Raw genomic sequence first — 21317 nt, 5'->3', positions numbered from 1 at the left:
TTGTATCGACCTGGCTTATGCGAACTATAGTCCGCAAGAAAAAGGGTCGCGGAAGTGGCGAGTCACACCGCTTCTCGCATTCGCAACGATAGTGCCGAGAGACTACGTAAACGAGAAGCGAACGGGTGCGATGCATTCACGGGTGTGTATAAATACGCTTGTTCGTTGGGCTTTCTACCGCTGCGTGCCATGCAACGGCGAAGCGCGTCGAAGGTTCCTTTCTCCAACCATGAGGCTGGTTCTTCGCGAGTTGGATAGCTCTTCTTATCCGATTTTATCCACGGTCACGCCGCAAGAACTGGATGACCGCCCGCTGTCCCGTAAGGCGAACATGTGCACATTTCGTGTTGGGTGCCTGCTTAGTTGCCCAGTCGCCTTCGAAAAAAGCTCTATTTCCTGAAGGTGTATGCGTGCGCGGAGTAATAACTGAAGTTTGTAGTGTGAGTATTTTTTATCTAGTCGGTGAACAGGCATGCATGCCTTCCACTTTCCTGCATCCGATTCAGGTGGTCGGCCGCGCTGGCAACCGCCAAGCGTCGCGGGCCTCCTTTTCGCGGATCAGCGAGCCAAGCTGCCGTCGTTTGAGTGTTCTAAACAGTCTGGCTCTGAGTTTCTATCTTTCTTTGTTTTTGTTATCTTGTTGGGTCTGAAAGTGTAAGCTTGTGCCACGAGAGGGAAGCCTGCTGGAAAACTGCAAAGAGTAGTGTCAAATTCAGCAAGTCCTGAGCGCGTTTTTCGCCGAATGACCCGGCCGAACCAGGCGGAAAGTTCAATGTCTTGCAAGGGACTTGGATCCTTCCGGGTTCTTGCGAGGGACGAAAGACGTCAGGTGACTGAGATATCTCTCGTCTGTTTGAATCACACAGATAGTCGCTACGGGTGTGAACAGCTCCTCGTCACCGGCACAGCCGCCCAGCCGTCCTTTTGTCATGTTGTCTCCCTTGTTTCCAAAGCGCATATACTGCTTTCGGTACCCTCGTCTAATTTGCGTCCGGCACTTTTTATCATCGCTTCAGCAGGCACGAGACAGAGGTGGCGCGCGGGTGGCCGTTGAGATGTGTAAAAGGCTCAGCTTCGGTCTCAGAGAATAGGTCGCTGTTTCAAGAACTTGGCGTTTTCTGTGTATCGACTCGCCGGGTCGCCGGAATTACACTCGAAATTCACCCGGAAATGACGTGCAGTCTGGCCATGAGAAGTGCCTAAGTGCTCACACTTATTTGCTGCGCGAATTCGCTTCGTTTACGAATCGTCTCCGCGCTTGCTTTGGCGCAGCACTGTCGTGGACGTTCATCGTAGGCTACCGTTGCCGTTTCGTCCTTCTGGCTCCCATTTTCTTTTCATATAACTCAATGACCGGCCCATTTTTCTTCGTCCGCGGCCTGCCTGCGCTTGCGCGCGACTCTCGATGTTTCCTTTCTCATCCAAACGGCACCCGAACTCCTTCGCGTCCGGTCTGAGTGACTTTCTGCCTGCGCTCAAGTATCCCACTAACGAACGTCTCCCTTTGCTGCAGTTCTCTTAGCTCCCTGTGCATGTTTTTTCCTCGTTCGACGAGCTCAGCCTCGTTGACGTCTTCAATTAAGCCTGTCTGCGTGCTCTGCCTCACCCCCCCCCCCCCCCCCCCCACCCGCGTTGTGCGTTTCGGCCTCTTGCCGGCCTGCCGCCCCTCGGCGTCCCTTGTTGCGAAAACGTGACGGTATAGCAGACGGGGGCTTGCAGGAGTAGTCCTCGCCGCTGTGTGTCGAAGCAGGGCACTGCACCACGCAAATCTGAGCTAGCGGTTTCTTCGCGCAAAGAAAATGGACATCTCCAGACTTAAGGTTGCGGTGCCGAGCTACCAAATCACCGAGGAAAACGGCCCGGTGGTGTACGCGATTGCTGTGGAGTATGGGAAGCTCTCGTGGGACGGTACGTCTGGTCTGCGTCGCTTGTTGGCGAGGTTTGCACCGAGACGCGGCGCCTCGGGCGCACAGGCCTCGTCATGAGCGCGCAGAACTTTGCAGAGCCCAACAAGCGCAACTCAAACGCCCTATTCTTACTAACGCCTTGGACGTGGTGCATACACACGCAGATATGTACTTAGTATGTGCATATAAATACTATCTATATCTAATATACGGACACTATATGTGTCTATGCATGTAGATGTGTACAATTTCCTACAGAGAGCGTAGACAGCTTTTTTTCCCCTCATTTGCCGAAGAAAGCTGCATCGCTGAACAGGAAACAGCCGCGGTGATCTGTATGCTGGTTGCGCGCCTGCAGACCAGGCTTTCGTCGCGCGTCGCCGCCCGCTGAGCGGTAGCAAAAATTCGCGCAAAGGAGATGTGGGCGCATCGTCGACGTCCCTACAAACAAATCTCTCTCACGTGTGTGTGAATGACAAAATAAACGTGTGAACTGAGTTCTCAATGAATTGTATCTGTCCACTGATCTATACATATGCGTATATATATATATATATATATACGTATGTGTACCAAGTGTAGTAGACCGGATCACTCTTCTGTTCAGCCTGTTATGTTTTTGAGAGTATCTGACATCTGAGTGTACTCCATCTGCTGCCTTGCGTGTCGTTCCAGTCTGGCGTCGCTACAGCCAGTTCGCTCAACTGTACCGTGACCTCGAACGAGAGTAAGCGTCGTTTGCAGACGCTGTGCGGACGGAGGCGAACTTAAGTCGAAGAAAGCCTGGGGTGGCGATTAAGAAGCCCAAAGTGTATGCATACACGTGCAGGACTCTATCCGTGTTTCTGAAGCAGGCTATGGGAGGGCTGCACTCCAGCCAAGGAGCGGGGTGGCGTGCTCTTTCTGTAAGCATCCGTCTCTTGTGTCTCTCACGCGGGTGTCCCCAACACCACATGCACTCTTACTACCCTGAGAGTGATGAGTGATTGTTCGGGGGGTTTAAATGCAGTCTCTGTCATTTTTAAACCTCCAGGCGGGAAGTGTCTAACTAGAAGGTGATGTAGAACGTGTTTCTGTTTGGTTTGTTCTCTGCACAGGGGCTACTGCGCACTGCCGTCGATGCCCAGCAAGACGCTTGCAGGCCCGCCGCAGGATCCTCGCACGCTCGCAGATCGGCGCCACAAGCTCCAGTATTTCCTCTTGGTATGTGGGCGCCTCCAGACTCACTAAATTTGCCTCAGCCGGCTCTTAAAAGTGTATCGTGCGCATCTGGAAAAAACATGAATATACAAGCCGTGCGAATATCCTGGTGCCCATTTTCTCGAGCTTGTGCACAAATGTGGATCGGTGGGTATTTCCTGTTTTCTCGCAGGAACTTCTCCGGCGCCCCGACACGCGCACGTCCGCGCCGCTGCTCGACTTCCTTCTCTTCAATGAGCAGGTGGGTACTCGCAGGGCAGAGGGAGAGGCAGGCACTTTCGGTCGCCGCTTCAGCCGCCGGAAGTCCCGAATATGAGCACTCACAGCCCTAAGAGGCCGCAGGGCGCTCCTCAGGTATTCTCTGCTTACGGTCTTTCTTCGTGCGATTCTGCTCGCGGTCTTTTTCACTGTTTCCTCTTCTCAGGCCAGTCTAAACGTGCCGCCGCTGCGGCCCTGGTGCGTCTGCTGCACAGGCGCGCAGCGATTCGCCGTCTCCACGCTGGTATACTCGCCCGCCAATCGCGTTGTGATTGTCGGTCACGAGGTGAGAGTGCTTCCCCAAGAGATTTCCCGACTAAGCTACGTCACTGTCGTTCTTGTATGGGGAACCAACCGCGTGGCGACATCGTCTCACATCTGCGCTCCTGTCTGGGTGAATCTTCGCGGTGTGGCGCATGTGTCTGCCGTGTGTCGACCCTCCCGTCCTCCACTGCCCAACATGAGTCGCAGGCTGCTGAACTTGTTGAAATTGTCGCAGTCCTGGGGAATGCGCTTTCATGCGTTCCGCAAGGGAGACAAAGAGATACCGGCGGTGCAACGCATGTGTCTGCGCAGGATAAAACGGGGTTGTCGCGTCTCGGCCGTCTGTGGAGTCTGGTGGAGCCCGACGAGTTTGGCATGATCAACGTCTGGGCGCTGGGTAAGCTGCTCAGTATTTAGGAACTGTAAGCTCTCTCTTTATTCGCCGATCTGGCAGGGCAGGGTTTCCAGTCTCGCAAATGGTTCCCTGGGTTTTTCTCGTCTTCACACGTCTTCACTGTGGCGCTCGGAGGAGAGAAGACGGCCGCCTTGGAGGACGGGAAGAGGGTATTACGGCGTCGCGCGAGCTTTCTTTTCGATGTTTGTCGTGGCTTCGTGTGCCTCTGCGCAGATGCCGACATGGGTTGCCCGTCTCTCATGCAGTCGATTAAAACCCAACCGAAGGTACGTGCGCCTCCTTGCGATTCGACGCGGAAGCGTCTGCTGCAAAATCCGGCAACGTAGCCGAGTTGAGGCGTTTTTTCGATTCGCTTTCAAAAAAGCTGCTCTATAGATGGTTTCTGCGCGGGCAGCCCCCGCTGCGGAGGTGTTCGCTGCGGCAGCGCCCCGACGGCGACGCCGTCTGTGTGTCTGAATGCGTTTTTTTTCTAGGTTCGATGCATGTTCTTCGATGAGCCAAACAACCAACTTTTCGTTGGGCATGACGGTGAGAGCGGCAACAGGAAGGCGAACGGCGGCGCAGTCTGCATCTCGAAGGCAACCAGCGCTGCTCGCGTGTGTATTGTTAGGACAGGAGGGGTGAGAAAAAGCGCCCAATCGCCTGCTTGTTCGCGATGGGATCGGCAAAGAGAAACCGTGCGCAGGCGGTGGATAGGCGTGAGCATATAGCGTGCGGTCGAATGGGATCTGCGCCGCGGGAGCCGCGCCTGGCCGCTGACTCCCTAACCTTAACCCTAAACTTCACATTTTTTTCGTGTGTGACTGCACAAACGTCTGCACGTCGGTCAAGGCGTGGGTGTGCATGCCTTCAAGAGGGAGTTTCTCCAGCGCGAATGCACATCTTCATCGTGCAGAGAAGTCTGCATCGTGGCTTTGATGAGGGACAGCGAGTGTACCCCTTGCGTTGAAGCGTTTGGCGCGTTCGATTGCCTTATACAGACGGCAAGGTGGCGGTGTACGTGTTGGACGCGGATGAGTTGAAGATCGACAAGGTGAGGAAACAACGGATAGACGACGTTTCGTGCATGTGGGAAAGCCGCCGCCTTTCTTGCAGTCGTCTCTTGTTCGTTTCGGGACGGCTTCGGCGCGTAGGTGCAGCACGAGATTCGGCTTCTTCGGCAGCCCATGACGTGCTTGCCGCTCGTCTCTCCGGTCCTCTGTGTGTAGGTCAAGGAGCTCGACCTCCACACGGCAGCGGTCATGCATCTCGCGCCCGGCAGCTCGAAGCAGAAGCGTCTCCTCTCGCTCGGGTTCGACGGAGCGATCCGCGTGATTGACAGTAAGCGATTCGTGTGTCTGCATCCGTTGTGAAGCTCCTTCTTTTTGCCGCTCTCGGGCGCGACTATTTTTCGATTTTCCCCTATTAAATGCCGCATTCGGCGCCATCTGACTTCTCTGCGTGCAACGCGGAACCCTCCGGCGGTGTGCGCGTCGCTTCTGTGATATTTGAAGCGCTCGCTCTGACCTGCGAACTCTCTTTTCTGCGCCTGTTCGTCGCAGAGGTGCTCCACCATTTCTTGTTTTTTTGACGTGGCTGCCGACTGCCTTCAAGCTCACAGAGAGAGGGGCTGTGACGCGCAGGAGATGCATGTTGGCATTGTGAGCTCTGGCTCGGAAGTCCGTTTTTTTCTGGACTCTTCTATGCCTGGTTTGTCATGGCGGGGGTCGCGCGTGGGCGCATCTCAGCCGCGCAGGAGGACGCAGGAAATGGATCGCGAGCCGTGCTTCGCTGCTTGCCTTTCTCTCTACAGTCGCCACGCACCAGATGCTCTGCGGCGGTCGCTTGACGCGGCGACTGGGCAGCGGTGTGCACCTGACCACCGGGCACTTCGACGATGAAACAGACACGGTTTACCTCGGTGGGTTCTTTTGAAGGTTCAGAGTTTTGGGTCTAAGGACTCGCGTCTTCCATCTCGTCAAGTCTGTTGCTCAACCGCGCGCGCCGTCTCATGACGTTCACGGCGCGCGTCCGCCCGGTTTAAGGTTTTCAGGCGAACGCTCTGAATTTTTTTTTTCAGAGCAGCATTGGTTCAGCGCTGCAGGGCGCGTTGCATGTCGCGTCTAGGGGCACGTGTGCGGCGCGACGTGCGGCAGTTTCTTTTTTTTTTCTCAACGCGAAGGCCTCCGCGTGCTTTCTCATGCTTCCAGGGACGTCGAGCGGCCAGGTACTTGTCTACGCCGTCAAGAGCAACCCGCCTTCGTTCGTTCAGGGCTTGACGGTGCATCCTGTCTACCCTGTCGAGGCGCTCATCGTGGGCAAAATGTAAGCACAGGAGCTCTCATCACTTTGAGGCCTCCGGACCCTGGAGGCTTGCGCTTGTCTTTTCTTTGTGCTGAGTTGAATGCGGCTGTCTGGTTGTCGTTGCGTCGGTCGCGTGTCTCCACGGCACGGGCGCGAGTGCGGCCTTCTGCCCTGGACGGCAGTGCAGCAGACAACTGGGGCGAGCTGCGAGGCTCTAGAGAAGACTGCGTGAAAAACCACTGCGAACGGCGAACGCAGACGTCTGCTGGCGGGTGGATATCTGTGTCGCTTCTCAGGTACATGTTTGTCGGCCACGGCGAGTACGTCTCGGTGGTGAGCGTCGAGCAGAGACGCATGGAGCAGAAGTTTTCTAAAGTCGCGGTTCTCACGCTGAGGGACAACCCGTCGCCGGTGCTCTCATTGGTGTACGACCCGGAGGAAAAGCGGCTTCTCGTCGGCTACGACGTATGTCATCCTAGATTCCTTTGCTTCAAATTTCATGCAGATGGAACAGAGAGCCGCGGCGAACCGTAAACTCATCAGGGTGTCTGACCGCGAAAACAATCGTGAAAGCCCCAGCATTGTCTGCGACAAAGCGTGCGACGGGGGGAGAGCAAGAACCAGGCACACCGCGGCAGCTCCCCGCGACCATCCGAGCGACTCGCCTTTCGTGAGAGACGCAGAGACAAGGGCTTTTGGTGTGAACAATTGAAAGCGCTGAGTTATTCTGCCTCCGATGTGTGCGGTGTATGTACAGCCGGCGATCGCGTGGTGGTCGATCGAAAGCGGACAGCCCCTCTGCGTGTGGGAGGGCCACGGCGGCGGAGTGAGTTCACCGCAGTGCGCCGCTTTTCTCTGCGTTAGGAGTTTTGCCAGATGACTTCGAGGCAGTTGTAGCCAGCCGATCTGTTTGTGTCCAGGGTAGTCCGCAGACTCGTCACACGGGTGGGGGGGAGGGGGAGGAAGGGGAAGGATTTCGGGGTCCTGCTGCAGCACGCCTGCGCAGATCACAGTTCTGTGTGGCTGTGAGAGGCGACTCGACAGGACGTTGAAAGAACGTGTGTGTGTCCCGCTTCCCTTGGTTCTCCAGGTTCACCAGCTCTTGCTCACGGACCGCAGCGATATTGTCGTCTCTGGCGGAGACAGTGGCAATACCAAAGTAAGGCCCGCACCCCCTGACCGAAGATCTGTTTAAGCCTGTAAACTCAAGTTGGTACTGCTGCGGCGCCTCCAAGCGGGGAGTCAGGTTCCTCTAGGCCTCATCTGCGGTTGTGTCCGGTCGCGTCCACAGTGTGGCGCCTCGTAAACAGCTATACGTTGTTGTGTATTTCAAACTTGTTCGCGCCTCTTTTCCATAAACGGATGCTTTATATATACAATTTATGATAGGAGGAACAAAAACCCGTCTCGGCGCTAGTGAGAGGGGATCCTGTATACACAGCACCGACGCGGCCTGTGGGTTTCGGTGTTCTTGATGTCGCCTCTTTGCGCCAGCATCCGATTCCGTGCCTGTCTAAATAAGGGCATGCCAGCTAATTTGCGAAGCGGCACGGTCTACAGGGTATCTCGCAGCGCAGAGCGAAGCCGTAGGGTGCGACAGGTTTCGCGTAAGAACGAAACTCCTTCTTTTGTTCTTTGAGTCCGCAGGTTTGGCGCCTGCCGCCGCCGAAGGAACTCCGTCTCTGGCAGCCGCCGTCGATGGGCGATCGTGGGAGCGCCGCGTCCTCAAACGGAGGTACGACGACGAGTTTCTTGCTGCCGCAGGACGACGACGATTCGCCGACCTCAGCCTTCCGTGCTGGAGCAACCCAGCAGCGCGTCTCGGCGCACGCAGGCTACGATCCCCTCCCCATCGGGCGCAGCGCGCGAGATATTTTCGCCGCGGACAGTCCCTCAGACCGGGACGACGGCCTGGTGGAGACGCATTCGGCCGGCGGGGGAAACGACCACGGCAGTTGTGCGCACTCGGCGCTCGCAGGCGATGAGGCCTTCGGGGCGCAGCCATCCGAGCTGGCGGGGGCTGGAGGCGTGGCGGACGGCGGAGCGCCAGCCCCGACTTCCGCAGCTGCGACGGCGAACCATCTGCCCGCGCCATTCGAGCCCACGAGCGACGACGACGACCTGGATGACTTGCGCAGCGCCTTTTCGTAAAGCCCCCCCCCCTCCCCCCCCCCCCCCCCCCCCCCCCCCCCCCCCCCCCCCCCCCCCTCCTCTCACCCCACTTCCCAGAGGAAAGCGCAGGCGCAGGGCAAGAAGACTGCGGCGCGAGAGGGAGAGTGGGAAGCGGAGTGCGTGGCTGAAGCCACGCGGCGCGCCCCTTAGCGAGTGTATTGCTCTTTTGTGCACATGAGTCCTCCGCGGGGGGGCTGGAATGCTGTGTTGCAGACACGCCAGTCTGACAGGTCATCATCTTTGAAAAACATGTGGAGTTCAAGCGGGTCAGGTGATCACGGCCGAACCGTGGCGTCTGCCACAGGCAATGGCTGCACACTCCTGTAGTCTCGAACGCCAGTTACGCTAGCTGACGACACGAGTTTCCACGCCGCGCAGCGATCAGAGGCTGTATTTACGTCGGGGGCACAAATGTACTGATACTCAAGCAATTGGCATACCATGCAAACACAGTGATGACAAAGCACAACCACATGCTCCCCCCCTTTCGCACACACAGAGCACAGACTTGCCAATAGAGAGAGAGGAGGCCTGCAGTTTTCTTCTGACTATCCCCCCGGCGAACAGTCATCTCGGACTCTGCTGGCTTTTGCCGCACAGACTCTGCGTCATCGTCTGCAGTTGACACCACATTTTTGACGGGGCAATTCTCTCGTACTGCCCGAGTTCCGCGGGCATCTCTCCGTGTTCCCGCGGCCTGCATTCACGAAAGAGAACGAGGAGATCTCTGTGGTGCTTCTCTTTCGAGAGGCGCCTGTTGACGGTTCGCCATTGATCGAAGGGAGGCTTGTCTGTATCGCCCGGCCCCTTGGGGCGATGCGTGTGGATGCAGGATCGGCTGCCGTTTGGCAACTCCGACGGTCCAACTTTGGGCTGCGAGGCTCCTACGAGGCGGCGCGGCGAGACGTGTACAGGGTGACCGTCGCCTGGCACGGTTTCGTGTAGCCTGCCCGCGATAATCTGCACGCAGCCGAGGACACAGACTCCGACAGACAGACGCGTCGTCAGGAGAGCAAGCGCGCGGCAGTCGACTTGACTTCACGCTCATGCGGCGTGGAAGCGCCCGCAGGCAGCGCCGCGCGGTTGTCTTGAATGAGCCGTCTGCGCGAGGGACGGGTGGCGATGTTATGCGCGTAGCTCACCTCAGTGAGTTTGAGGCGGTCGTACGAGAGAGGATTGACTAGGCGAAGTGTGTCTTCTATCAGGCGCGGCTTGATCCTTCTGTCCGCCTCTTGCTCCTGACCCATGGACGGTGACGAGTTGACTTCAATGAGCCACGGCTTGAGGTCCTCGTCGACGAGGATGTCGTAGCCGAACAGCTCGAAGGCGTTCGGATGGTGGGGAATCGAGTCACCGCAGCACCAGAGGCTCTTCAGAATGACAAGCACGATCTTCTGCCAAAGCGCTCCCCAGTCAATGCCCCTCTGATCGAGTCTCTGCCTCAGCTCGTCAAGAAGGATTTTACTCCCGCCGCTGCAGCTCTCGATCTCCGCTTCGTGCGCGACACACGCTTGTCGTCTCGCTGCGTCGTTCGCGGCGTGCAGGTCCTCCGTAGGTCTTCCCACCGCATGCGCATCCGTGTCGCGGCTTCCCAGCTCAAAAAAGGCGGATGACGAAAACAGGTTGTGGCTCAACGACCCCGGACGGCCGGGTGAAGGGCCTGCCCCTGCGCTTGGCTTTCGGGGCTTCGCGCGTCGGCGGCAGAGGGGCGAGCGGGGTGAAGCGGGCGACGATTTGCGGCACCGGGGAGACGCCAAGTCGCTGTCAGACTCATCACTGCTCGCGTCCCGCCACTCGCTTTGAACCGCTGCATTCGTCAGATGCATGAACCTATTGCAGAGATGCTCGGGTTCCAGGGAAAATGGAACGCGCGCGATTCTCGCGAAACCCTGGTGATGCAGAGAAACACATTCCGCCCCAGCCCCAAGATCTGAGCCAAAGCGCTTTGAACCATATCCCTCTTTGGAGGCCTCTTCAGCAGCATGCGCTGAAGAATAGTGATTGCTGCCAGTCCCTCAGGCATGGCTTTCTCCTTGCGGTTTGCCTCATACTTCGGGAAGGCAAGTTCCAATGAAAAACCAAACAGCACAGCGCCGCATCTCGTGAGCGTGTCCACGCTTGCGCATGCGAACACACCACATTCATCCACCTTAGAGGGTTAGCAGTATCGGACAGCCGCATAGCCGCTCAACCGAGCGACCACAATGAACCACCTCTCAGCCGCAAGAGCGTCACTCTATTTCCACACTATTGCCTTAATCGGTGAGACCCCATTGCGAATGATTGTGGCAGTACGGGAGACGAGGGCAATGTATATTACCTGCTTGTATATGAAAGCTTCCAGAGGATTGAAGGACGTCACCAGCACATAAAGACGCAGATCGAACTTTCGTCCGTTGAGCAGCAATGGATTGGCGATGTATTCCTGCACAACAAGGCTATCGGTGTATCGAATGTCCTCAACGGAATTTGTCAAGAAAATGCCGCGGCCTTGCGAGCTGTCTGCAGCATTGCGCACACAAAGGGCCGCAAAGAGGACCCTAAAACCTAGATGCGCGTGACGAAACAATGTCAGAGTTGTTCGCATGCCGTCTGTGACTTCCTGGGTCTCTTTCAAGAAGAAACAAGAACTTGATCCTTATCCGTTTTAGAGTTCGCCATATAACAATATGCCCTGCATAAGTACTCATCTTGGGCTCGCGAGTAAAACATTCGAAGGCGTCGTTGTAGAGAGCCTCATCCCAAGATTGAGCTCTGCTGGCAGAGTCACAATGAACTATCGCCAGACTGACTCAGCTTTGCACTAAACTACCCACACAGTGTAGTGTACTGTGGTCTTGCTGCAAGTGGTAGGGGTTTATATCGCGTTAAGGGAATTTTTAGCGGCAGGAGCGGTTGTCGGTCATGGAGTTCACCCGCTACTGAGCTCCAAGCCTCGACGATATCAGATGACGAGCGCTGAAAGCCACTTTTACTCAATTCTGCATCTCAGCTAGCGCATCTAATGCACTACACGTTCTTACCTTTGGGTTTGCAAATCCATACACGTTTCTGTTTGGTCTGCTGGTTTGGCATTTCGCACATCTCCGAGACCATGGATGTGTACTCTTTCGGCAGCAGAAAGGTTTTCGGAATGATACGGAAGAAATCCGCCCGCCGCCCAGCGGCTTTTTGGAACCGTTCAATGCACTTTTTGAGGTTGTCTTTCCTCGTCAGTTGTCGGCCGTCGGGAAAGTGGTTCACCTTCTGGAACGACAACAGCCTGTTGTAGTCTATCCGTGGCCGACGCCACGTCCATAAGATGTTCCAGGCGTATTCCCAGTGAGGCCCGTCAGGCAGAGGTTTCCATCCGCCAAGGTTCTTGAAGGCGCTGAACGCACCAGCGGCAGGTATCACCTCACACTCTATCCCGTGAGATAAGGCAGACGCATTCCGGCCCCGGATACCTTAGCTAGGCGCTCTCGACTCCAATTCCTTAGGCCCCGTTGTTGTGGTGCTGTCTTTTCTAGTGTGGCGTGCTCCCCGACTGTCCTTTTCGGGTGCATTGGTATGCCAAAAACGAAATGATATTCCCCGCAAACCACGCGTTCGGCGATGCACGTGGGTGACGCTGATATGGTCTGCTGACCTGGACACAATCTGGTACACTTCTGGTCTGCTCTTCTCAACCTTGAAATACCGCGACTGAAGGGCGTCATCTAAGCAGAATGGATCTGTAGGGCTCTCAGCGTTTACTGAGTTGCGTAGCCGAGCCGCTGCCTGGATATCGGCGCAGCATTTGCCGTGGCTGACGAGAATATCTCTGAAAATGCTAGCGTGTTTTGACCTGTCGGACTCTGTTAGGAGATCCCCTAGAGTTGGAAACTGCCGAGTGTACTGTCGCAGAAGTTCCGGGTCAGGAAACGAATCCCCTTTCGAACACATCGGCTCCTGTGGCCGAGCAGGTTCCGTCGCTGTTCGGCCTTTTGGGCTTTCAGACGGGTAGGTTCCATCCCACGAATCAAATGCATCTGAGGCAGGGGAGCACGGTGTAGCTGAAGCGCAAAGGGGAGCGCAACTGCCAGTGACCGACGCTCTTTCAGGGATGATGAGGACATTCGCACGGCAGTCCTCGCCCTCTTTCTGCTTAATAGAAATCGTCTGGTTCACTGCGTCCACCGTGTCGTCTTTGCCCAACTCGATTTTCCATCCGATATCGCACGGGGGGTCACGCAGTAGACTGGACTGTGCGGCCTCGCCTGTGGCCCTTAGATGATGGGCGTCTACGCTAGCGAGCAGGTTGTACACTGTTTCCATCGTCGCTTCTGCTGCCACGGACGAACCGGAAAGAAGTGTCTCGTCATCCACTTGGTCCTTTGGCAGGTTGCATGCCTGGATTATTCCCGCAGCGGCCTGACGTGGCGGATGCGACCCGGGTAGGCCCCGGCCTCGCACGTCGTCCTCCGGTCGCTCGCGGCCTCCTTGCCGTTTCCCTTCATCACCACTTCGTTTCGCGTGAGCCGCCGAATTTCCGTCTCGAGCCTCGCTCTTCTGCATCTCACTTGGTAGACTGGTAACCCGTGGTGCTGCAGGAAGTTCATCTGCCGAGAGTCTGGCTCTCTCGTGGAGGCCGTCTTCTTTGGAATCCGGAGGCAAGCGCCGCTGAATAGCTTCGAGGGCCGTGGCAATGGCCCCTATCACGCCTTGTGCCGAGCTGCGAATAGACTTGTGCGCCAGGTCATGATCAACATAAAGAAATAGCGAGGCGTCGGATGCGTCTTCGCGGCCGATGGAACGAACGTTAGGACGGCGAAATGCTCTCTCGTGCGTCTGCTGCTTTTCGAGTCGCCGGCCCAGTTGGCTGTGGCCGTGGCGGGTGAGAGTTGCAGTGCAGAGAGAGCGTGCCCGATACAAAGCTTTTCCATCGCTGTAGGCAATCGATTCCCCCGGTGCACCAATTTCCGGGAACGAAGCCTTGGCAATTTCGCTGCTGTACTGCTCAGGATTCCGCTCGGAAGCTCCCGCGAAGGACTTCGAGCGCCGCCTGCCTCTGGTGCTGTTCTGTTCCTCGAAGCTCCTTTTCCTGACCAAGGCACCAGCGGCGGCCTGCGGCTTCTCAGCTTGTGGGCCTCGGCCTCTTCTGCAGGAAAAAGCGTGGTCACTACTTTTATCCGACGCACAGGTCGCTGCGGAAGTATTTGTGCTCGCGGCAGCATCAGCAGTGCTTTTCGCCGCAGGTGCCCTAGAATGGGTACTCTCAGAAACGCTCCGAATTAACGTACTCTCTCGGCCCCAGGACCTGCCCGAGTTGTATACGAGAGACGCGCTTCGGGGGATGACTTCGTTGTCAGTCTGGAGCTTCCCAGCATCAGCTTCTCGGCTACAGACAGAGAACTGGCCCCCGATTTGGCTTCCATCTCGAGTCCGTGTGGATTCGCTTGTATCCTCTGTGGCGCCTGAAGTGGCCTCCCGCTTCTCTGCACAAACCGGAGCCTTTGTCTTGCCATGTGGGAGAGCATTCGTATATGCGAGAACTTTATTGCCCTTGTTTACACAACTCCTGTTTGCCACAGAAGCGGATTTGTCCGTTGTCACACCGGCGGGCGCGTGCTTGACTCTCTTTTTTCGGGTCTCGCGGAAATTCTCGGTAGTATCAGAAGATTCCTTTTTCTGCCACCGTTTCTTTCCCGTGTTGGTCATCTGAGCCCAGAGGGTACCAAACTTGTGAGATGGCAATCCATCGGAGGAGACAGTGAGTCGATCAACTTCCTTTTTTTTAAGGGGTCTCACTCTCCGAGGGGGACCCTAAAAGGCAGAGAGAAACCGACGGCACGCTGGAATCCTCTGTTGTGCAGTGAGTAAGAATATGGAAGGAGAATCCCTTACGTGGGCGTCGAGCAGTATCCCCTACAGACGAACCTTTTTCTTCTTCGCTGGGCGATCGCCGAGTTCTGAAGCAACAGATGGAGCTGACGGCGGTATTGTGTCTGTTGTCTTCCCGAACAACTTTTTCTCGAGCGCCTGGTGAGACAGAACGCAGGTTGCTCAGCGTAGGATGACTGCGCGAGCACACCAGCAGATAATTCGTTAGATTTCAACGTTGTGCAGTCATATTTCCTGGGTGCGGAAGCACCCGCTGGAACGCCTTCTGTAGTTGGTGGCCACGCTAAAACAATATGGCAACCGGGATGAAAAACAGTGAACAACTCTCTGCGTGAGAGGGTCTCGTGGGTGTGTGACGGCTGATGGAAAAAGCGGGACACGTGATTCCTTTTCCTTCTGACGTTTCAAATCCGTACGCCCGTACGGCGTGGACGACGTGCTCAGTGTCGGCATTGGCCTCGAGTTACTCATACTGCGAATGTTGAAACAGTTGACGTTGTTGGGCACGAGTCGCAAGTTTTCGATTGTCCGCCGTCAGGGCTGCCCCTGGAAGAGAAGAGGCCTTTTGGTTCCTCCTCGTTGTCATTGCCGCCCACGCTCGCTGTAACTGGGACCTCTTTTGCTTGCGCAGTCTCGGTTGTTGAAAAAGGCTGGACCGGACCGGGCGCGTCTACCCTCGACTGGATGGTGATAATGGTGCTTATCATGTGAGCGCATGATTCCCTTTCTCTTATCTCGAGTTCCACAAGGCTTAGGAGACCAATTAGCTTGGAACGGGTTTCGTGAGATGATGAAACTGTTGTTTGGATAACCTGAAGTAAGCTGTCCTTTAGTGCTTGGAGCTCTTCAAGCTCTGGACAACAAAACAGATAGCGAGTGGGAATTTACGCGCAAGAAATCAGAAACAGACCGAAAGGTAAGGATGTTTAATTTTCTCTCTAAAGGCTCCTGTGCCGGCCCCCGGACCCCTGATATGCCTCTGCCTTCGGGTCGCTCACCCAGTGCTGCCAGCGTTTTACACCTCGCGTGCACGACGTGAAACAACGTCTTTCTCTCGTTTCAGGCTGCAAGAACCCTTCGAGATCTGGTGGGGCGGCGATATCGGAGATGTCGCGTTTACCTAGGTCATATATGTCCTCTTCCACAGGTTGCTTCGGTGGGCCGTTCGACTCTGCTTCCGCAAGAACAGCGGAGTGCTTGCCTTCTTCCCCCGTTTTTTTGTCTAAGCAGCGTGTAGCGCCCCTTGCTTCGGGATCGAGCTTCTCAGGGTTCTCTCCACCACGTTCGATTTCCTTTCCTCCACGCGCTCCGAAACTCGGGTGCATGCGGTCTAGATCCATGGCACCCAGACACGCAGAGGACTCAGTTGTGCCCTGCCATCGTCAATTACTCTACTACACATACGCTGCCTCTGTTTTAGCAAGGGCTCGGCAGTCCCCTGTCTCGTCTCGCTCTCATGGCTTGAATCAATGCAGGAAACGTGACAGCATAGGGGCTGGCTTGTGGTGGGAACGACGAGTGAGGGGGCTAGAGGAACCGAGATCCCTGCATGCTTTTTTCGCTCTGCCCCGCAGACTGGACCGCATCCGCTATTACATCAAACTATCACACACGTTAGCCTTCACTTACATCGTTGCGAACCATTTACCAGACTTCTGCATAAACTATTCTCGCAAGGTACCCTCCAGCAGCCGATAGTGCTGCGCATTACAAGCCTTGTGTAGCGAGGTCAAATCAGAATGCGGCTGCTGCGCGGGCCGCTGGGTCTGACTAGGCCACAAGCATCTAGAATTCGATCACGGCAACTCACTTCAGGTTGAGCAATGCTGCACACACCCTCAGACACAGCCCTTCATGGCCTCGACCGATCGCCAATGGGATGCCGCTCTCACCTGCTGTGCGGCATCAGTAGTGTTCTTCAGACTTCCACCCGAACTTCACACACCGATGCATACTGCGTACTCATTTTCAGCGGTTTTACGTCCAAAGGATTTTGCTGAGCAGATATACGTATCGAGAGGTGTTGTCACAAATCATACCACATAGGTACCAAAACAAAAGACCACCTGGAGTGTGAATGTCTCGAGCGGCCGCGATATACTCAAAGAAAACTTAGAGAAGTTGTCTGCTCAGCTCAGGAACCAGCACAGTACAGGCGGCGGTGGCAGGTTCAAGGAACACGGATGAGAGGAAAATGTTACCTTGATGGAGAAGTCTGCCCGCGCCGTAAGAAGGAACCCCATACAGTAGAAGTCACCAGCTGAGAGAGAACAACTAAGAATCAGTAGTTTGGGTGATGCTCTAAGCCCGACGGAGCACTCCTTTTCAAGCTTCCTGCTCACCAAGGAGCTCTTGATCTACACTTTCTTCTCTTGCGGCCGCGGCGACCGTGTTGCCTCCTTGTACATCCTATCCCGCATTCATCAACAGGGGATCGTGGGGCAGAAGGCACCGTCACAGAAGACTTGGTAGGGTGCGTGTAGGAGTACGAGCCTGCCGGGTGTGCCGTTCGAGCTTTCTTGGTGTTTCACAGTAGTAACACGTCTCCGGTTCTCACGGGTCGGCGCGCCCGGGCCAGGCTCTTGAGTTTGTCACTCTGTATAAAACTGCGCAGGGACCCCTGTGTGGGATCTTCATGCTGGATCGTCGCCCATCAGGGAAGCATCAGTGCTACCATCATGCACGCTGTAGAGGCTAGCCATTTAGAGGTGATTCGGGGGGCCCACGAGGTTGGCACGCCCGAGAAACCAAGTAACCGAAATAGTGTTTTTTTCGGCGTGCGCTGAGGAGCTGAGGAATGGCAGCAGTCATTTAGACATCTGAGCAGGCCACTATCTGTTTTCACGCATCAATGGGGGCTCTTTGCTGCGGGAGAGGGCTTGTTTCACTGTACAGGGTTAGACCAAGACACACACAGACACAGCATCGGTTCAACAGCGACGGGCAGTCGCTGGATTCCCTGCGGCTGCTGTTTGACAAAGCCCCACCGATGCTAAAGGGCGTGCTTTCGTTTCATATGTAAAAAAACACGCATACGGCGTGTCCTCTGCATGGCGAGCGATTGGTGGTTTGTATGTCGTGGCTGCCGGTTGGAGATGTGAATGCATCATCTTCGCAATCGGTATTGCTGATGTCTTCGGCAAGGCTGAGGAGAGCTGCCGGGCCCGCCCGTGTTCACCACGTCGCAAAAGGATCTTTCATCGGGTCCACTGGCACGGCGTCGTCCTTCTCGTCGGGGTACGCCTCAAAATTAGAAAGATCATCCATGCCCTGAAGGCAGGGAGAAGGCAACTGGTGGCTTCGGATACTCAAGCAAAACTCGTGCAGAGGTACACGCGCCAGTTACGCTGTCTCAAATCGTCTACGTATCAGTGCAAAGCTGTCTGCTCATCACAAATAGTGCGCAACGACGACCTAACGAGCAGTTTAGCGCACATTGCTCAAACGGGGCACATTCCCTTCCAGGAAATATGGCAAAGCAGTACGATAATGTATGGTGCTGTTTAAGATGTGTTGGTGTGACGCGGCGGCGGCTATATGCACGGAAATATGCTCGGTCCGAGGGCATACACACTAACCTTCACGGTAGGCTTGTAGCGTGCGACAAGTTTCTTGGCTCTTAAGTCCTCGAATACGACAGTGCAAAACCATCTGCACTCCTTGATATCTTTGACTCCGTTCTTTAGGTTCCCCCATCTCTTGGATAGATCAGCCTGGAGCAACTTTTTCACCAGCACCTTCGCATCCCTGCAGAAGCCGAAAAAAGGACGCATGATGATCCTTGTCGCGGACAAGCGCCAAACGCCTGATGTATGGCAGGCGGCTCGCGCGAATAACAGGGCCGGCGTGTGTTTGAGATCACCAATGCATACTGTGATTCCAAAGTCAGGTCGCTCCAGGAGACCCAGCAACCGATGTGAGCGATGTGATGTGTGTTTTGAATACGAAACAACCGCCACATGAGGTTGCAGAATTAGCACATAGCACAGGGGCGACCACCTACTTGTCGAAAAACTTGGGAAAAACGAACTTCCCTGCTAATATTTTTTGGTAGATGCCGAGAGGGTCGTCGTCAAGGAAGGGCGGGTAGCCAACCATCATCTCGTAGATCAATATTCCCAATGTCCACCAGTCGACTGGTTTTCCGTGTCCTGAGATTTCGTAACATCCGACAGTCGTCTCTGCCTTAAGCAGGAGGATCTGTATGAACCCGGTCAGAGTAATTCCAAAAGTTCCACGACGATACCTTATCCGCACTCCGCTTGAACAGTGTAACCATGGATCGCTGGAAAGGAACTGCGGAGCTCACCTTTGTTCAACAGCACCTCGGGTGCAATGTATTCCGGAGTACCGCAGAGTGTGTCTGTTCGAAATTCAACGACTTTGGCAAAGCCAAAATCGGTGAGCTTGACGTATCCGTCCTTGTCCAGAAGCATATTTTCGGGCTTGAGGTCTCTGCAGAAGACAGAGGACCACAGCATGCCTTCCTCTGCAATCGCTGACCCGTGAAGCCTTCGCAGAGCCTGTCTGCGTTGTTGCGATCCGCTCCCGGCACAATAGAAAGCAAAACCAACATAAGCTTGCTCTACATCAGGTTCACTGCCATTGACTCACCTGTAGATAATGTTCTGACTATGAAGGTAGTCGAATATATCGACAATCTGAGCGGCGTAAAACCTGGCTGTATCGTTATCGAACCGTTTGGCTTTTCTTAAGTGGGTGAAAAACTCTCCGCCTGCGATACAGCACAAGAAACAGCCACCCGTATTACGACACATATCTCTGGGGAACACCTCGGATATGTGCACTGAAATGACCCAAAACCCATTGTTTGTCGTCTCAGTTCCCCTGATTCTGACCTGGCACGAGTTCCATGACCAAGTAGAGATATCGGCTGTCCTGAAAACTTCCGAAGCATCGCACCTGAAAGACAGGAACGAGACGAGGAGTGCTGGATTCACCTCAGAAGACGGCGAGTGGAACGCCTCCACCACTTTCTGGGAGGGGGGTCGGGGTGTCTTGGCTCCAGGTTTGTCACTTGGTTACCGCCGATGGTTTCAGGTACATTTTTTGGCGATGCAACTCTCGTGCAGCCACAGCTAAGGCAACACAGTACTGTAGCAGCATACCGTCAGAGGATGATCTAAAGCAAGGAGAATTTTTTTTTCATTAATAATATGGTCAACATGCTTGAGTTTGATAATGGCAGCCTTCTTGAGCAGCTTTACGGCGACCCTGGGAGGCACTTGTGTAGGATCGTCAACATTTGTGGATGTTGACTTCAAGTACTTGGCGGACTTAACTCTTCCAAACGAGCCTGTGACAGAGACGTACACAGTACATGAAAGTGAATAAATCCATCTGAAGTGACGGAAATATGGCGATCTGGTCTATTTGGGTTACTGCGTACGCCCTGGTGTACGAAATACCAGTGGGACAATAGATCTCACATGTTCCAGCTAGCATTATGGTTTTACAAATAATAATAGATGCGTCTACGCAATAGTGCTTCTTCCCCACCAGGCGTGACGTCGAACACTGAAATCCACCAGGGAAGACATTTTGTCAACTTGCGAGCCAAATTCATTCAGAACGAATTTGCACAGCTGCCCGCGACGAACACAGCAAATATCGCTATTGAGCAGACATCTGTCTATCCAGAACTCGTATACAACGGCAATTCGATGAGCAGCTTTCTAGCTACTAAATCTGTTCTCTTGTGACACAGAGCTTGTCCTCCGCATCTTCCGCTGGGTTTCCGCAACAACTACGCGCGCTCACTCGTATGATGCTCAGGGCCCTTTACTCGGAGGACCGATCACCCAGAGATGAGCTGGCCTTCCTGAGTTTTTACTGGGCCGCCTCTTTGAAATGTACACTTTGCCAGCGAACGGGGTGCCATACAGCACGAGGACACCGCACGAGAATGGACCACCCGGAGAATCCGAACAACAAATCATTTCGATTTACCTGTTCCCAAGGTTGGGCCGAACTCGAAAGCTTCCTTGCCCGTTCCGGGAGGAAGTAGAGGTTTCTGCATTTTGCTAAGGGGGTCAATGTGATTCAACTACTACTGGACAGTTAGATCGATATTGTTTGCTCTGCTTGTGGCAGCACCTGTTCTAGACAGGGAAAGGAGGGACTGCGAGGATCACCGTTCCGCAGCAATTATCGCTGTGAACTGCTTAACTTGTTTGGGACTTTCAAAGCACATACGCGTAGTAACGTGTAATAACATTCGTGTTACGCAGCAAGAAGCTCCGGAGGGGTCCGGCGAGCGAGAGGGGCGAATAGCGACCCTTCAAAACAGACGTACGCCCTGGAAGAGAAGTGGTAGCAATGGCACAAGTGTGGGCCTTGTGGCCTTAACTGGCCATGTCAACGGGGACTCTATCTATCTGGTCTGGATCATGAATAGCTCACTAAGATCACGTCCAGAATGCCGCGCTCGCGTAAACAACCTATGAGGCGTGTCGACAACGGTACCGTTACTGTAACTCCTTATCACATCCGAGTCGTAGGCGAAACCGTATAAAGGTCACTCCAAAGGACACACCACCGCAAGACTCCTTGATCTATCCGGAGCATTAAAGACGGCCGCTTTGATACTATCATGCCATTGAAACTGCTCTGTCCCGCCCCGTTGGTCAGAAGCATGCGCGCCAGCTTTTCCGGGTCACCGTTCAGAAGCGAAGCTGGCTTGATGGCCGCCTTCTGAGCTTGCTATCAGTAGCAAAACCTTGTGAATGCGGGCGATTTGCCTGATTCAGGTATCTTGGTCCATGTCCACACTGAAAGCTGAAGCGGATATCCAAACTGATTGAAATGCAAAAGTTTCACGGTCAGAGAAATGCGACAGCTCGTACCCGCGCCGAGATGACCAGACGCTTGCGCGCTCGTTGGCTTCTGCACGTTTGCGACTGTTCATTCTGTGCAACAGAAGCGATAGGAATCTT

The 21317-nt window shown here is 54.9% G+C and overlaps 3 protein-coding genes across 3 annotated transcripts; 1 reads left to right on the top strand and 2 right to left on the bottom strand.

The window, feature by feature from the left end:
* Positions 1 to 1799: 1799 nt before the first annotated feature.
* BESB_058530 (WD domain, G-beta repeat-containing protein) lies at positions 1800 to 8478 on the top strand (the record flags this gene model as incomplete). Its single annotated transcript, XM_029364267.1, has 16 exons — positions 1800 to 1908; positions 2583 to 2634; positions 3005 to 3110; positions 3280 to 3348; positions 3532 to 3651; positions 3942 to 4026; positions 4258 to 4310; positions 4518 to 4572; positions 5025 to 5077; positions 5253 to 5364; positions 5837 to 5944; positions 6234 to 6348; positions 6624 to 6792; positions 7085 to 7153; positions 7418 to 7486; positions 7975 to 8478. The coding sequence occupies 16 exons, from the start codon at positions 1800 to 1802 to the stop codon at positions 8476 to 8478; spliced, it is 1848 nt and encodes a 615-aa protein (XP_029218975.1).
* A 1025-nt stretch (positions 8479 to 9503) lies between these two features.
* On the bottom strand, positions 9504 to 14178 carry BESB_058520 (Tubulin-tyrosine ligase family protein; the record flags this gene model as incomplete). The annotated part of the gene is made up of 4 exons (XM_029364266.1): positions 9504 to 10388; positions 10820 to 11001; positions 11523 to 11869; positions 12128 to 14178. 4 exons carry the CDS (start codon positions 14176 to 14178, stop codon positions 9504 to 9506), a joined length of 3465 nt encoding a protein of 1154 aa, XP_029218974.1.
* A 3357-nt stretch (positions 14179 to 17535) lies between these two features.
* Positions 17536 to 20401, bottom strand: BESB_058510 (protein kinase, cAMP-dependent, catalytic chain; the record flags this gene model as incomplete). The annotated part of the gene is made up of 8 exons (XM_029364265.1): positions 17536 to 17631; positions 17940 to 18108; positions 18365 to 18512; positions 18671 to 18816; positions 18976 to 19096; positions 19221 to 19284; positions 19491 to 19678; positions 20332 to 20401. The coding sequence occupies 8 exons, from the start codon at positions 20399 to 20401 to the stop codon at positions 17536 to 17538; spliced, it is 1002 nt and encodes a 333-aa protein (XP_029218973.1).
* Between the last annotated feature and the right edge of the window lie 916 nt (positions 20402 to 21317).

The sequence above is a fragment of the Besnoitia besnoiti genome, chromosome V (genome assembly GCF_002563875.1).
Source record: "Besnoitia besnoiti strain Bb-Ger1 chromosome V, whole genome shotgun sequence".
NCBI lineage: Eukaryota > Apicomplexa > Conoidasida > Eucoccidiorida > Sarcocystidae > Besnoitia > Besnoitia besnoiti.
This window is presented reverse-complemented; position numbering and strand designations above follow the sequence as displayed.